This window comes from Acartia tonsa, chromosome 2, assembly GCF_053477335.1.
Source record: "Acartia tonsa isolate MP-2025a chromosome 2, ASM5347733v1, whole genome shotgun sequence".
Lineage (NCBI taxonomy): Eukaryota > Metazoa > Arthropoda > Copepoda > Calanoida > Acartiidae > Acartia > Acartia tonsa.
Window position 1 is genome coordinate 44,777,556 of NC_137261.1, and position 14,834 is coordinate 44,792,389.

The following is a 14,834-nucleotide window of genomic DNA, read 5'->3' on the forward strand; positions in this document are numbered from 1 at the left end:
GACGGACGTACGGACGGACCGACCCTAATTACAGAAAAGCTTCGCTTTTAAAAATAATCAACAACTAAGCGGTAGTTAAAACTTAAATGAATGTCAGACGATTAAAAGATTAAATAACTAAATACAACATTAAAATGTGAATTTTATAATCTAAGTTGGCTCAAAACATGTTTAGTGGCAAGGTTATTCTGTAACTTATTTGTTCTGTATTTCATTATTTCAGCACAGCTTTTAGATAATTATGAGTTTTTATAATCTGAAATTAATGAAATTTAACTTTATTTTCTATATCTATATCTATGTGTCTTTTTTGAGAAAATTGAATTTATATTGGGTAATTTCAACTATTCTAGAGCCTGTTACATAAGAGGGATTGTTTTGGTGAAAATATTGATCTGATCAAATCGTATCTACCATATAAACAATGTCCAATAGTGTCACTAATTATAAGAAGTTCATCTTCTATCTACATTATAAGATTGCTATTTGAAATTTTTAGAAAAAATTCATGAGCATCTACTCTAACAACATTTCATTAACCCTGCTTTCCTTATTAATCAGGGGCTGCTATTCAGACAATTAATTCAATGCCTAATTTAACTGAAAGGGAAGTGGGTAAGAAGGGGAGAAAAAAGGAAACGGGGTTGATGGTTTTCACTTAGAGTTGTTTGTTAGAATCACATTCCCTTTTCCCTGCTTATTAATAAAATTTAATCACATTAGGTTTTATTTGTGTAATTTAAGTAAATTAGGTTTTATGTCTGTGATTTGTTACTTATGAATTAGGTTATCCTTGTTTAATTTTATCTTGAAATATGATACCTTAAAGTATATTACATTGAGATCAAATTTAATTAAATTTTACTCTGTTTTTTTATTTATTTTTCTTAACTTTAATGTAAATTCAAATATTCTGTATATAAAAATATAATTATTATTTTTTTGGTTCACTGATTTCTTTAAGTCGTAGGATGTTAATTATGGTTTTGAGCTATTAAATTCTTCCCCCCATATGATAGATTGAGTCATGTAGACAAAATTATTAATAAAACAAACCTTTCCCATCTAACTTCACCAGTGTCTTCAGATTAGAGCAAAGATAATTTTTCATAGAAGAGCACATGTAAACAGATCCCAATTATTTTTTATTTGAGATTGAGGAAACCTGTCCAATGTAACTGCTCCAGGTTCTCCAGAGTAGAGCAAATACAATCATGGATATTGGACACCACATGTAGACAGATCCAAGTTATTTATAAAACATACCTGTCCCGTGTAACTGCGCAAGGGTTTCCAATGTTGAGCGAAGATAATCCTTCCCACCATTTGATAACTTTAGATCTGATGTTACACATGTTTGAAATCCTTAAATGGAAAAAATATTGCCGTTAACATTTTAAAAATTAATAGATTTTTAGGTACCATCAGTTTTAAAATCAATTATTCTAAAATTTATAATAAATATGAAACAACTAACAAGTAGAATGAAATAGTAATCTAAAAAGACAAGACTCCAAATTCAATATGGGCTGTACATTAGTCTTTTGTCCGTCAGCAGCCTGCATTATCACAAAAAAACTGTTTGCTTTTGACCCCAAAAAATGTAATACAACCTGTAGCTAAAAGATTTTCTATGATAAAAACATCATGAACCTCATCACCGACATAGTTGCAGTATATTATCTCTGGAACACCAAGACAAAAGAAACCTGAATGATAATAAAAGTTTAATCATTTTAGAGGTTAATGGAGTTCTTAAAAAGAAAACCTTACTATTTCATATAGTAGTATTATATGTATTTCTATTTGCTCTGAAATACTTATACAATGCTTGAAGTATATTCTTGAAATAGTTGAGTGAAATTCCTGCTAAAAATCTTTACTCAAACTTCAGAGATTTAGTATAAAGTATATAAACACAAAATATACAGGGGAAAATAGTGATTGAGACTTCTTAGCCATGATCTAATTGTATAAATGTAAGTTGAGTGTTCAAATAGATAAATTCAATGTTTGATCACATGGCAAAAGTTTTAAATACAATTTTTGTCTTGTAATCACTATATTGACAGAATAGTTTGGAAACCTATTCCCGAATGTTTAATATTACGAAAATGTGATACTTGGTTTTGTAAATCATTCTGTAATTGTTACATTATTGTTTAAAATACAATGAAAATATTCAAAGACTTTTCATTTTTTAGCCAGATGACAGCAATAAGATAACTACATTAAGATTTAAAACGTTAGAAAAATGTTAATTTTTCGTACATTGTTTCTATCAACTTAATCTAATTCTATGAATAGTAAATATAGATGTATAACCCAAAGAACTACCTGGCCCAAGTTGTGGGGATCTTTTTTGTCTGAAATTCAAAAATTCAATTGAAAGACAGTGCAGGTTCCCCACCCCGGGCCCGTGGGTAGAGTTACAATAGCACGAACCCAAAACATATTCTCTTACTTTAATCTATGAATCAATGATAAGACATGTCCCTACATCCTAGGTCTCTAACGTAAAACAGGTAAAATCTTAAAATCTAAAACATTTACAAAAAAAATATATAGAAATTTTAAAAGCTTAATCATTACTTGCATCTCACACCAGAATATCATGTAAGCTCTATTAAAAGTGAAACTTGTATCTGGCTAAAATAACTGTGAACTAACTGATCAAAAGTAATGTCAATGTTAGCAACCTAAATTTACTACAGTTTTCCCCCGGTCATATCCACATATATTCTATATCCAGTGAAAGCTTCCTTACAAATCTGAAAGTGGCTGTTGAATTATATAGTAAGTTAGTTACCTTTGCAGTTTTCTGATAAATATTTCTGTAACTCTGGTAACGCATTTGCATACATTTCATATTCTCGAACATTCATCTATAAAAATAAAAAGAATATATTTTCCAACATGGCTTTGAAACCGATCAATATCCGCTGGATTAGAACCAGTTCTCAACCAAACTGAAAAATTATCTATAGCATCGTATTTCAGACAATTTTCCCTTAGTGACCGAAAGCTGTCTAAAATACTGCTATGAATAACTATTACAATATAATTTACTAGCAGATTTGCCCCTAGAGACCTCTAGGGACACATAAAATTGTTTCCTTTTAATCTATTTTAAAATCAGCTATTTACCAAAATATTTTTTTCTCCGATAGATGGTGTTATGTTTTTAGTTAATTGCAAAAATGTACTCAGGGAGGGAGTTCTTTTTATTTTTGTCGATTTCTCTGGGGAGGGTGGTGGTACCCTTCTCCAAAATAGTTATAAACCTTCCCGAGACCCATGAGAAGCTAACCCGATATATTTAGCGGTAAGCGAGATCCTTCCGTACAAACAAACAAACACACAGACACACAGACATCCTGTTACTTTAGTATAAGGATATTGGTTACTCCTGTCTTTTTAAGTGTACAAACAAACATTTAATATTCATGAACATTGGGCAAAAAAGAAGATACAACAACATACAGGGTGTACGTCGGAAACTGATTTTTTTGACACTCTTATTACTCTCTTAATATTTGAGCTATCTTAGAAAATATAAAGGATTTGGCAGCCTACTACTGACCGTTTCATGGGATAATGATGAAAAATTCACAAAATAAACAGGATAAAATCTACGAGGTAGTACATAAAAGTATTGACTTATTGAATTTAGACTAACTCACAAAAAATGCATATTTTTCTTGTGGATTAGTCTTATATTCAATAAAATCAACCTGTTATGCATTACCTTGTAGATTTTTTGTACCCTGTATGCAGCCATTTTTTATTTGCATAATAATATCTTCATTCTTCATATACGTTTTGATTTTTAATAAGTTTTAACCTGTTTATAAGGGGCTCCTGCCTCCCCCTTCAAAGGAACTTTAACAAATACACTTTTCTTCTTCAATTCTTCATCTCCCTGGAAGGAAATACAATTAAAATATTTTTAAAACCTTATAAATTCTACAATGTAGTGTAAGAGGCTTGGTGTCGCTTTCGGTTCTAGACCTCTACACGCATCTTCAACCATACTCCGCGACTTGATTGCGATGCAAGGCGTCCATTCTGTGCATGGTAATGAGTTGCGCCTGGTTTGGACCAAAGTATTCCCCCCACTATAACTATCTATGTCGCGCACCTGACATAGAAGCAGTAGGGACATTTTAAACGGATATAGTTACGACGCGGTGCTAAGCCGATAATCAAACCTATTACCTACCCGACAACGAGCGATGCGTTACATGTTGAGCACGGTCACGGGTATATATTTAAATTCTACAATACATAAGCACTATACTTGTTTGTTTTTATAAAATCTCTGCAAAAAAAAGATTTCATTTTGAAAACTTTTTATTGACGATATTACTGTAAGCGCATAACTTTAAAAAGGGCTGTTTTTTTTCTTCCATAAGTAGCGCAGCTATATGAAGCTAATAAATTTTAGATAAAAAGGAAACATTTCTTGCCATAATGTAAAGGTAAAGAAAATCTTCAAACCTATCATTAAGATGTACAGCTTATCGAATTATTAAAGACGGAGAAATTTATAAATTTTTACAATGTCAGATAAAAAAGTTAATGAGAACTAACGTGAACTAGTTGGCGTAGACGGATATATGGACTGACATATGAACCATGGCTTCAGAGTAGCTACGCTACTAAAAACACAGAGGACTGTCTATTTTCTTATGTCAATATATGAGTACAAAGAAATTGACAAATAATTCATAAATTTACGTATGTATTGGACTGTTACAAAGAAATTTGCGTCTGAAATTTTGTTAGAAGCGATTCGGGTATAGTCCTTTCCATGACATCGCTCCATATGGGGCGATGATTTTAATTGATCGCCTCTTATGACAAGGGGCGATGTATTGGCTCCTTGAAAGGAGCGATTTAATAGCCCCTTATAACAAGAGGCGATGTTATGACTCCTTGAAAGGAGCGATTTGATAGCCCCTTGCCCTAAGAGGCGATTAAATGATCCTTTATCGCTCCATAATCGCTCCTTCTAAAGAGGTAATGATATGTCCTCTTATCCCAAGGGGCTATTTAATAAAATATCGCCTCTTCATGGCCCCTTCACTATTATATATATCTTAGTCCCTTGATGGCCCCTACATCGCTCCTACATCGCCCCTTCATCGCTCCTCCATCGCTCCTTCTCCAAATTTATATTACATTGTACTTTGATGGCCCCTACATCGCCCCTCCATCGCTCCTACATCGCCCCTTCATCGCTCCTTCTTCAAATTTATATTACATTGTACTTTGATGGCCCCTACATCGCCCCTCCATCGCTCCTACATCGCCCCTCCATCGCTCCTACATCGCCCCTTCATCGCTCCTTCTTCAAATTTATATTACATTGTACTGTGATGGCCCCTACATCGCTCCTACATCGCTCCTACATCGCTCCTCCATCGCCCCTTCATCGCTCCTTCTCCAAATTTATATTACATTGCAACTTGATGGCCCCTACATCGCTCCTTCATCGCTCCTACATCGCTCCTTCATCGCTCCTTCTCCAAATTTATATTAAATTGTACTGTGATGGCCCCTACATCGCTCCTACATCGCCCCTTCATCGCTCCTTCTACAAATTTATATTACATTGCAACTTGATGGCCCCTACATCGCTCCTACATCGCTCCTACATTGCCCCTTCATCGCTCCTTCTCCAAATTTATATTACATTGCAACTTGATGGCCCCTACATCGCTCCTACATCGCTCCTACATCGCTCCTCCATCGCCCCTTCATCGCTCCTTCTCCAAATTTATATAACATTGCAACTTGATGGCCCCTACATCGCTGCTACATCGCTCCTCCATCGCTCCTACATCGCCCCTTCATCGCTCCTTCCACAAATTTATATTACATTGTACTTTGATGGCCCCTACATCTCTCCTCTATCGCTCCTCCATCGCCCCTTAATAGCCCCTTACCTTAATTTATATAAAAAAGCCCCTACATAGCCTCTCCATCGCCCCTTAATAGCTCCTTACCTTAATTTATATAACATAGCCCCTACATAGCCTCTCCATCGCCCCTTAATAGCCCCTTATCTTAATTTATATAACAAAGCCCCTACATAGCCTCTCCATCGCCCCTAATAGCCCCTTACCTTTATTTATATAACAAAGCTCCTACATAGCCTCTCCATCGCCCCTTAATAGTCCCTTACCTTAATTTATATAACATAGCTCTTACATAGCCTCTCAATCGCCCCTTAAAAGCCCATTACCTTAATTTATATAACATAGCCCCTACATAGCCTCTCCATCGCCCCTTACCTTAATTTATATAACATAGCCCATACATAGCCTCTCCATCGCCCCTTAATAGCTCCTTACCTTAATTTATATAACATATCCCCTACATAGCCTCTCCATCGCCCCTTAATAGCCCCTTACCTTAATTTATATAACATAGCCTCTACATAGCCTCTCCATCGCCCCTTAATAGCCCCTTACCTTAATTTATATTACATAGCCCTACATAGCCTCTCCATCGCCCCTTAATAGCCCCTTACCTTAATTTATATAGCATAGCCCCTACATAGCCTCTCCATCGCCCCTTAATAGCCTCTTACCTTAATTTATATAATCCTTACCTTAATATATATAACATAGCCCCTACATAGCCTCTCCATCGCCCCTAAATAGCCCCTTACCCTAATTTATATAACATAGCCCCTACATAGCCTCTCCATCGCCCCTTAATAGCTCCTTACCTTAATTTATATAACATAGCCCCTACATAGCCTCTCCATTGCCCCTTAATAGCCCCTTACCTTAATTTATATAACATAGCCTCTACATAGCCTCTCCATCGCCCCTTAATAGCCCCTTACCTTAATTTATATAACATAGCCCTACATAGCCTCTCCATCGCCCCTTAATAGCCCCTTACCTTAATTTATATAGCATAGCCCCTACATAGCCTCTCCATCGCCCCTTAATAGCCTCTTACCTTAATTTATATAATCCTTACCTTAATATATATAACATAGCCCCTACATAGCCTCTCCATCGCCCCTAAATAGCCCCTTACCCTAATTTATATAACATAGCCCCTACATAGCCTCTCCATCGCCCCTTAATAGCCCCTTACCTTAATTTATATAACATAGCCTCTACATAGCCTCTCCATCGCCCCTTGATAGCCCCTTACCTTAATTTATATAACATAGCCCTACATAGCCTCTCCATCGCCCCTAAATAGCCCCTTACCCTAATTTATATAACATAGCCCCTACATAGCCTCTCCATCGCCCCTTAATAGCCCCTTACCTTAATTTATATAACATAGCCTCTACATAGCCTCTCCATCGCCCCTTAATAGCCCCTTACCTTAATTTATATAACATAGCCCTACATAGCCTCTCCATCGCCCCTTAATAGCCCCTTACCTTAATTTATATAGCATAGCCCCTACATAGCCTCTCCATCGCCCCTTAATAGCCTCTTACCTTAATTTATATAATGCTTACCTTAATATATATAACATAGCCCCTACATAGCCTCTCCATCGCCCCTAAATAGCCCATTACCCTAATTTATATAACATAGCCCCTACATAGCCTCTCCATCGCCCCTTAATAGCTCCTTACCTTAATTTATATAACATAGCCCCTACATAGCCTCTCCATTGCCCCTTAATAGCCCCTTACCTTAATTTATATAACATAGCCTCTACATAGCCTCTCCATCGCCCCTTAATAGCCCCTTACCTTAATTTATATAACATAGCCCTACATAGCCTCTCCATCGCCCCTTAATAGCCCCTTACCTTAATTTATATAGCATAGCCCCTACATAGCCTCTCCATCGCCCCTTAATAGCCTCTTACCTTAATTTATATAATCCTTACCTTAATATATATAACATAGCCCCTACATAGCCTCTCAATCGCCCCTTAATAGCCCCTTATCTTAATTTATATAACAAAGCCCCTACATAGCCTCTCCATCGCCCCTAATAGCCCCTTACCTTTATTTATATAACAAAGCTCCTACATAGCCTCTCCATCGCCCCTTAATAGTCCCTTACCTTAATTTATATAACATAGCTCTTACATAGCCTCTCAATCGCCCCTTAAAAGCCCATTACCTTAATTTATATAACATAGCCCCTACATAGCCTCTCCATCGCCCCTTACCTTAATTTATATAACATAGCCCCTACATAGCCTCTCCATCGCCCCTTAATAGCTCCTTACCTTAATTTATATAACATAGCCCCTACATAGCCTCTCCATCGCCCCTTAATAGCCCCTTACCTTAATTTATATAACATAGCCTCTACATAGCCTCTCCATCGCCCCTTAATAGCCCCTTACCTTAATTTATATAACATAGCCCTACATAGCCTCTCCATCGCCCCTTAATAGCCCCTTACCTTAATTTATATAGCATAGCCCCTACATAGTCTCTCCATCGCCCCTTAATAGCCTCTTACCTTAATTTATATAATCCTTACCTTAATATATATAACATAGCCCCTACATAGCCTCTCCATCGCCCCTAAATAGCCCCTTACCCTAATTTATATAACATAGCCCCTACATAGCCTCTCCATCGCCCCTTAATAGCTCCTTACCTTAATTTATATAACATAGCCCCTACATAGCCTCTCCATTGCCCCTTAATAGCCCCTTACCTTAATTTATATAACATAGCCTCTACATAGCCTCTCAATCGCCCCTTAATAGCCTCTTACCTTAATTATGTAACATAGCCCCTACATAGCCTCTCAATCGCCCCTTAATAGCCTCTTACCTTAATTTATATAACATAGCCCCTATATAGCCTCTCCATCGCCCCTTAATAGCCCCTTACCCTAATCTATATAACATAGCCCCTACAAAGCCTCTCCATCGCCCCTTAATAGCCCCTTACCTTAATCTATATAACAAAGCTCCTACATAGCCTCTCCATCGCCCCATAATAGCCTCTTACCTTAATTATATAACATAGCTCCTACATAGCCTCTCCATCGCCCCTTAATAGCCCCTTACCCGAATTTATATAACATAGCTCCTACATAGCCTCCCCATCGCCCCTTAATAGCCCCTTACCTTAATTTATATAACATAGCCCCTACATAGCCTCTCCATCGCCCCTTAATAGTCCTTTACCTTAATTTATATAAAATAGCCCCTATATAGCCTCTCCATCGCCCCTTAATAGCAAATTTATATAACATAGCCGCTACATAGCCTCTCCATCGCCCCTTAATAGCTCCTTACCTTAATTTATATAACATAGCCTCTCCATCGCCCCTTAATAGCCCTCCATCGCCACTTAAAAGCCCCTTACCTTAATTTATATAACATAGCCTCTACATACATACAGACAAAGATCCTGTTACTTTATTATAAGGATTAAAATAAAATAGTTATTAACCTCCCCAGGACCTATGAGAAGCTACCCTATTAAGGAGAACGATCTCAGGACCTATAGGAATCTTCACTGTAAAGGAGAACCATATTGGTATAAGGATTAAAATAAAATAGTTATTAACCTCCCCAGGACCTATGAGAAGCTACCCTATTAAGGAGAACGATCTCAGGACCTATAGGAATCTTCACTGTAAAGGAGAACCATATTGGTTCAGCGGTTAGCAAGATCCTTCGGTACAGACAGACATTTATACATACAGACAAAGATTCTGTTAATTTATTTTAAGAAATACAGATAAAATTGTTATAAACCTTTCCAGGCCTAAAACCATCTCAGGACCTAATTTCTGCCGTTGACAACTCGAGTTAAGTTACTATATTATTTTTACAATGTTTAACTTATCTGTTATTATTGGCTGACGAAAAGTTTGGGCAAAAAAAAAGATTTATTCTTCAATGAAATATCTCTCCAGTATAATTTTGGCAAGTGCTAATTTATTAAGAATAAAGTTTGCCACAAATTTACCAAAAAATCTCATTGTCATTTCGCCAGGGAGGATTAGGATAGTTCCCAAAGTGTTATAAGTTGGCTTATCCAAGAGTGCTGTCTAGTCTCCAAAGTTTTATAATACCGTTTTCTTATTCGTTAGATTAACAACCTTGGGGACTTTTTATTGTTTTGTGATTGTTTAGTTCATTAAGTTGAGTGTCTAAATGTTTCAACCACTAATTCTAAACTAAAGAAGGGGTAATTTTGTGAATCATCAATGGGAATAATTAATATATAAACATACATATATATACAGTGTTTTTTTTTATGAGAGCATTTTTGAAAGCAATTTTACCCTACTTATAGTTATCAGAATTTAATGAGTAATGGCTTATTCTCTTCGTTTTTTATAACCATTAACAGAAAAGCAAAAAAATATTTCAGTTTTTATTTAAAAAGTACAGTAAATTCAAAATTTCAAAACATGGGTGTCAACATCTAAAATAGTTATTTCTCGCATAGTATTATAAACGGCTTTCCGCGGATATAAAAAGTACAATTATGAGATTAAAACTGGGTTTAATCTTATGATTGTACATATCTATATTCGTAGAAAGCTGGATATAATACGATGCTAGACATAGTTTTTTCGTATGGATGAGAACCGGTTCCTATCCACCGGATTCAAATGAATACGAGAAATGGTTTTAGCGCATTTTTCTTATGCTCAAATCTTCTACCCTTTCCAAGAATGGAGGGAGTACATTGGGGGGCCAGTATTCCCTCCCTGGTTGAGATATGGCCTTCAAATTTCAAAATGTTCTAGTACATGTCACAAATAGTATCTATATAAATTTTTAGCTCTATATCTCAACTTTGAAGCGTTTTGCAGCCATTCTTGCAAAGGTAGATTATAAGAAAAATGCACTAAAACCATTTTTAGATGTTGACACCTAAGTTTTAAATTTTTTAATTTACTGTACTTTTTGAATAAAAACTGAAATATTTTTTGCTTTTCTATTAAAGGTTATAAAAAAGAAGAGAATAAGCCATTAATCATTAAATTCTGATAACTATAAGTAAGGTAAAATTGCTTTCAAAAAATTTCTCATAAAAAAACACACTGTATATCCTATTATATAAAGTAGTAAGCTTTTTTTGTTTGTAGGGAAAGATCTCGCTAACCGCTGAACCAATGTGATCCTCCTTTATATGGAAGCTTCTTATAGGTCCCGGGATGGTTTTAAGCTATTACATTTTTATAAAAAAAAAGTCTGGGTATGGTTTTAGACTATTTTTCTGCCCCCCATATTCCTTCAAATATAGAGCCCCTAAATTCTAGGGGCGGAGCCGCTAGTATGTATATATATCATTTTATCGACAATCGTCTTATCCCTGTAGATCTCTGATTATCAGAGCATTTTTGAAATATTTGCTGCTTATTTTTTGGCTGCCTTTGGCAAAATAATTTTTTTCATAAAAAATGTATACAAAATTATCGTATTAATTTGGTAAATATATCATTGCACTTGAATTATTTTTAAGTCACTAACGGCTAATCCCATAGATGACCCTAGGAGTACTTTAATGAATAGATGTGGTGGAGAGGGGGGGGGAGGGGGAAGGTTAAGAATTTAAGGGAAGTGATACCTTCCGGGGGCTGAAAGTGTTGGTCCCCTCCCCAAAATGAAAACTTTTCCTGCGAGTAAAATAAGCTTCAATGTAAAGGAGAAGCATATCGGTTCAGTTGATACTGATAAACATCCTGTTACGTTAATGTAAATATTAGTTTAAGGATAGTCTGTATAATCTCAGGGAGAAAGGAAACATTAGGCAATTTTTACAATAGTCTCCAAAGTTTTATAATGAAGTTTTCTTATTCGTTGGCTCAAAACTTTGGGGACTTTTGTCATATTTTGGTTGTAGTGTTGCAATTTTGTGTATCATTATTAGGGATGGATAAAAATTTATCGGCCATTGTCTTATTCCTTTAGATCCTTGGTATAATCAACTGAATAACAGTTCCAACAACAAAAATTAAGATATTGCTTCGCTTTTTATGGACAAATATCCTGTTATTTTATTATAAGGAAAAAAAATAAACTATCTTAAAATCATCTCAGGACTCAGCGGTTAGCAAGATCCTACGGTATAGACAGACAGACATACATCATATCGGTTTAGCAGCAAACGAGATCCTTTGCTACAGACAAAAAAAAACTTTGTATATCGACTAGCGGCTACGCCCCCAGCATCTATTGGCTCTGTATTCAAAGGGGAATGAATTAAAGCCTAAAACCTTCCCAGGACTTAAAATAGAATAGCCTAAAACCATCCCTCGACTTAAAATAAAATAGCCTAAAGCCATTACAAGACAAATATTAAGCTTACCTGAAATAGAAAGCCCAATCTGTTTAGTAGTTATTGAGATCTTAAGTTTCAGAACAGAAAGCCTTACTAACGTGGACAAACGCAGGATGTTTCGGACAAATGTCGGAGTGGACATTATATAAGTAAAACGCAGAAGTGTCTATAATATCTTAAAAATTAGGTTTCAACAACATTTGTTTAGTTATTTCTACACAGGTTAGGTTAGGTTAAGATATAAATATACAAATAAGCCCCCTGCAGGGGTTAGGCATATAAAAAAACATATTTGACAGTTGTAAACAATGTGAGAAAAAAATATGTTTTAGTTTAATGAAATGTTCTATCTGTTTCAAACCTTTGCCTTTCGATAGAACTTACCTACTTTGGAAAACTGTTAGACTGATTTTAAAATTTCAGTCTGTGAGAAAAGATATTCAAGATTTTTTTTTGTTTTGAAAGATTTTTATCTTATAAATAAAATAAAAGACACTCCTGCGTTTTACATAAGCAATGTCCACTCCGACGATTGTCCCATTCCTAGGTTTGTCCACTCCAACGTTTGTTTATGTTTTACTACTTTATATAATAGGATAATATGTATTCTTCTTTTATATTTCTCTTTTCTTATTCACTTGCAGCTGCGCTCTTTTTAATGTAAGGAGGCAGAAAAATAGCCTAAACCAATTAGGGGCTTAAATCTGAAAATGAAAAAGCAAAAAACCATCCCATGACCTATGTGAAGCTTCCCTTAAATGGAGAATTTAGTCAGTTTATGAAATTTTTAAGCTTCAGACCAAAAAAAATACTTTTTTTTGTTAAAAGAGAGACTTTTCTACAATTAGGGTTAGTCCTTTCGTCATTGCTCTTCTCATTAAGTTAAGCATGTGGTTTTCTCTGCTATTGTTAAAGATAGACTGTTGAGATTTTTAGTGAATATTCCCATGACATATGTATATCCAGTCTATAAATTATTTTGTCTGTCTCTCAATTATGCTTCAAAAGACTTAGGTTTCGTGATAATCTTTGAGTAATAGCATATTCTCTTAAAGTCTGCTCTATAACTTACTTTGTCTGTTTGTCCATTATATGATCCTTATTCAATATTCTATTTAACTAAAAAATTTCATTCTCTTAGTTTATTCTTTTTTCTTTATTTCATTATGTTATTATATTATTTATATTTATTTTATTAATTCATTATATTTTCATTATAATTTTCCTTTTTAAATGCGAAACTTTTCTATAGTAAGGATTGGTTTGTCCGTACGTCCAAACGGTTTGACGACATTTTCTTTAATTTAGACATGTTATAAATATCCTATCGATTTCAAACTTTGCAGAATGATTTCTATAACAGTTGGGTACAATACTATATTCATTACTAGAAAGTATGTACGTCCATTTTTTTTGTATAATATCATTGTCCCATTCATCTGGGTTTTGGAGTAATGTTTCTTAGGACAACAAGGTTTAGTATTATAATCAAATACTAAAAATAAAATTATGCCCTTTTACTATATTCTATACTAGCAGATTCGCCCCTAGCCTCTAGGGGCTTTGCCCCAAGAGGTGATAAAAATTTTTTTTGGCGAAATTCGTAATAGGACCAAGAAAATCTTCAGCAAAAAAAAAATGGGGGGGGATTTTTTTGTTTTTGGGGGGGTTGGGGGTATCCCACCCCCCAAGAAAATAGCCTAAAACCACCACAGGACCAGTAGGTATATTCCCTGAATAGTAGAATATAATCGGTCCAGTGGTTACCGAGATCTTAAGGACTGACAGACGGACTGACAGACGGACAGACAGACAGATTGATGGACAGACATCATTCTACTTTGTATTATAGATTTACGCTAATTTTAACAAAATTTATGTTTGACCTCCTGATTTTAGAGCTTTGCTTTTGTGAATGTTGTTATCCTTGTTATCTTGCTTTTTTTCCTTTTTCATAACCTATTATATAAAGTAGTAATCTTTTTTTTGTCTGTAGAAAAGCTAACCGCTGAACCTATATGGTTCTCCTTTACAGTGAAGCTTCTTTTAAGTTCATAGAGGGTTTATAATTATTTCGAGGGAGGGTATCTCCACCCTCCCAGAAAATTCACCCCAAGAAAAATATTACCCCATCCCCTCAAAAAATCTTTTTAACTTTTTAAAAGCAAAGCTTTTCTATATTAAGGATCAGTCCGTACGTCTGTAACGGTTAGCTATTTTTGTTAATTTAGGCATGTGATTCCTGTAGTAGAAAGGTACGATTTAGAAAGTCTATAATCATTATCAGAATATCCGTACGTCCATTTTAAGCATACTAATTATTAACTTAGAACAAATTTTTATGTATCAAAATTATCCGATTAATCTGATTTCTGGGATACTGATTCCTAGGACAACAAAATAGAATGTTATAAGCGAATCATATCTATAATCAAGTCCAAAAAATGTGAGTACGTCCTTAAGCATTTTCCTGCATGTAAGCAATTTCTCAATAAATTTACTTACAATTTTGTTTCGAATTTTAAATTTATGTTCTGACTATTCAGTTCTGACACTCTACATTATTAATGTT

General features: G+C 35.0%; 1 protein-coding gene across 1 annotated transcript in view; it reads right to left on the reverse strand.

Annotated features, from left to right (window-relative positions):
* Nucleotides 1–14,834, reverse strand: part of LOC145311954 (uncharacterized) — a 214,592-nt gene that overhangs the window by 7,576 nt on the left and 192,182 nt on the right. Inside the window, exons 4-7 of the mRNA XM_080151025.1 lie at nt 3,845–3,922; nt 2,810–2,885; nt 1,614–1,709; nt 1,267–1,365 (exon numbers count right to left, since the gene is read on the reverse strand). Of these exons, the coding sequence (XP_080007151.1) occupies nt 1,267–1,365; nt 1,614–1,709; nt 2,810–2,885; nt 3,845–3,922 (349 nt within the window). The remainder of the gene's footprint in view (nt 1–1,266; nt 1,366–1,613; nt 1,710–2,809; nt 2,886–3,844; nt 3,923–14,834) is intronic.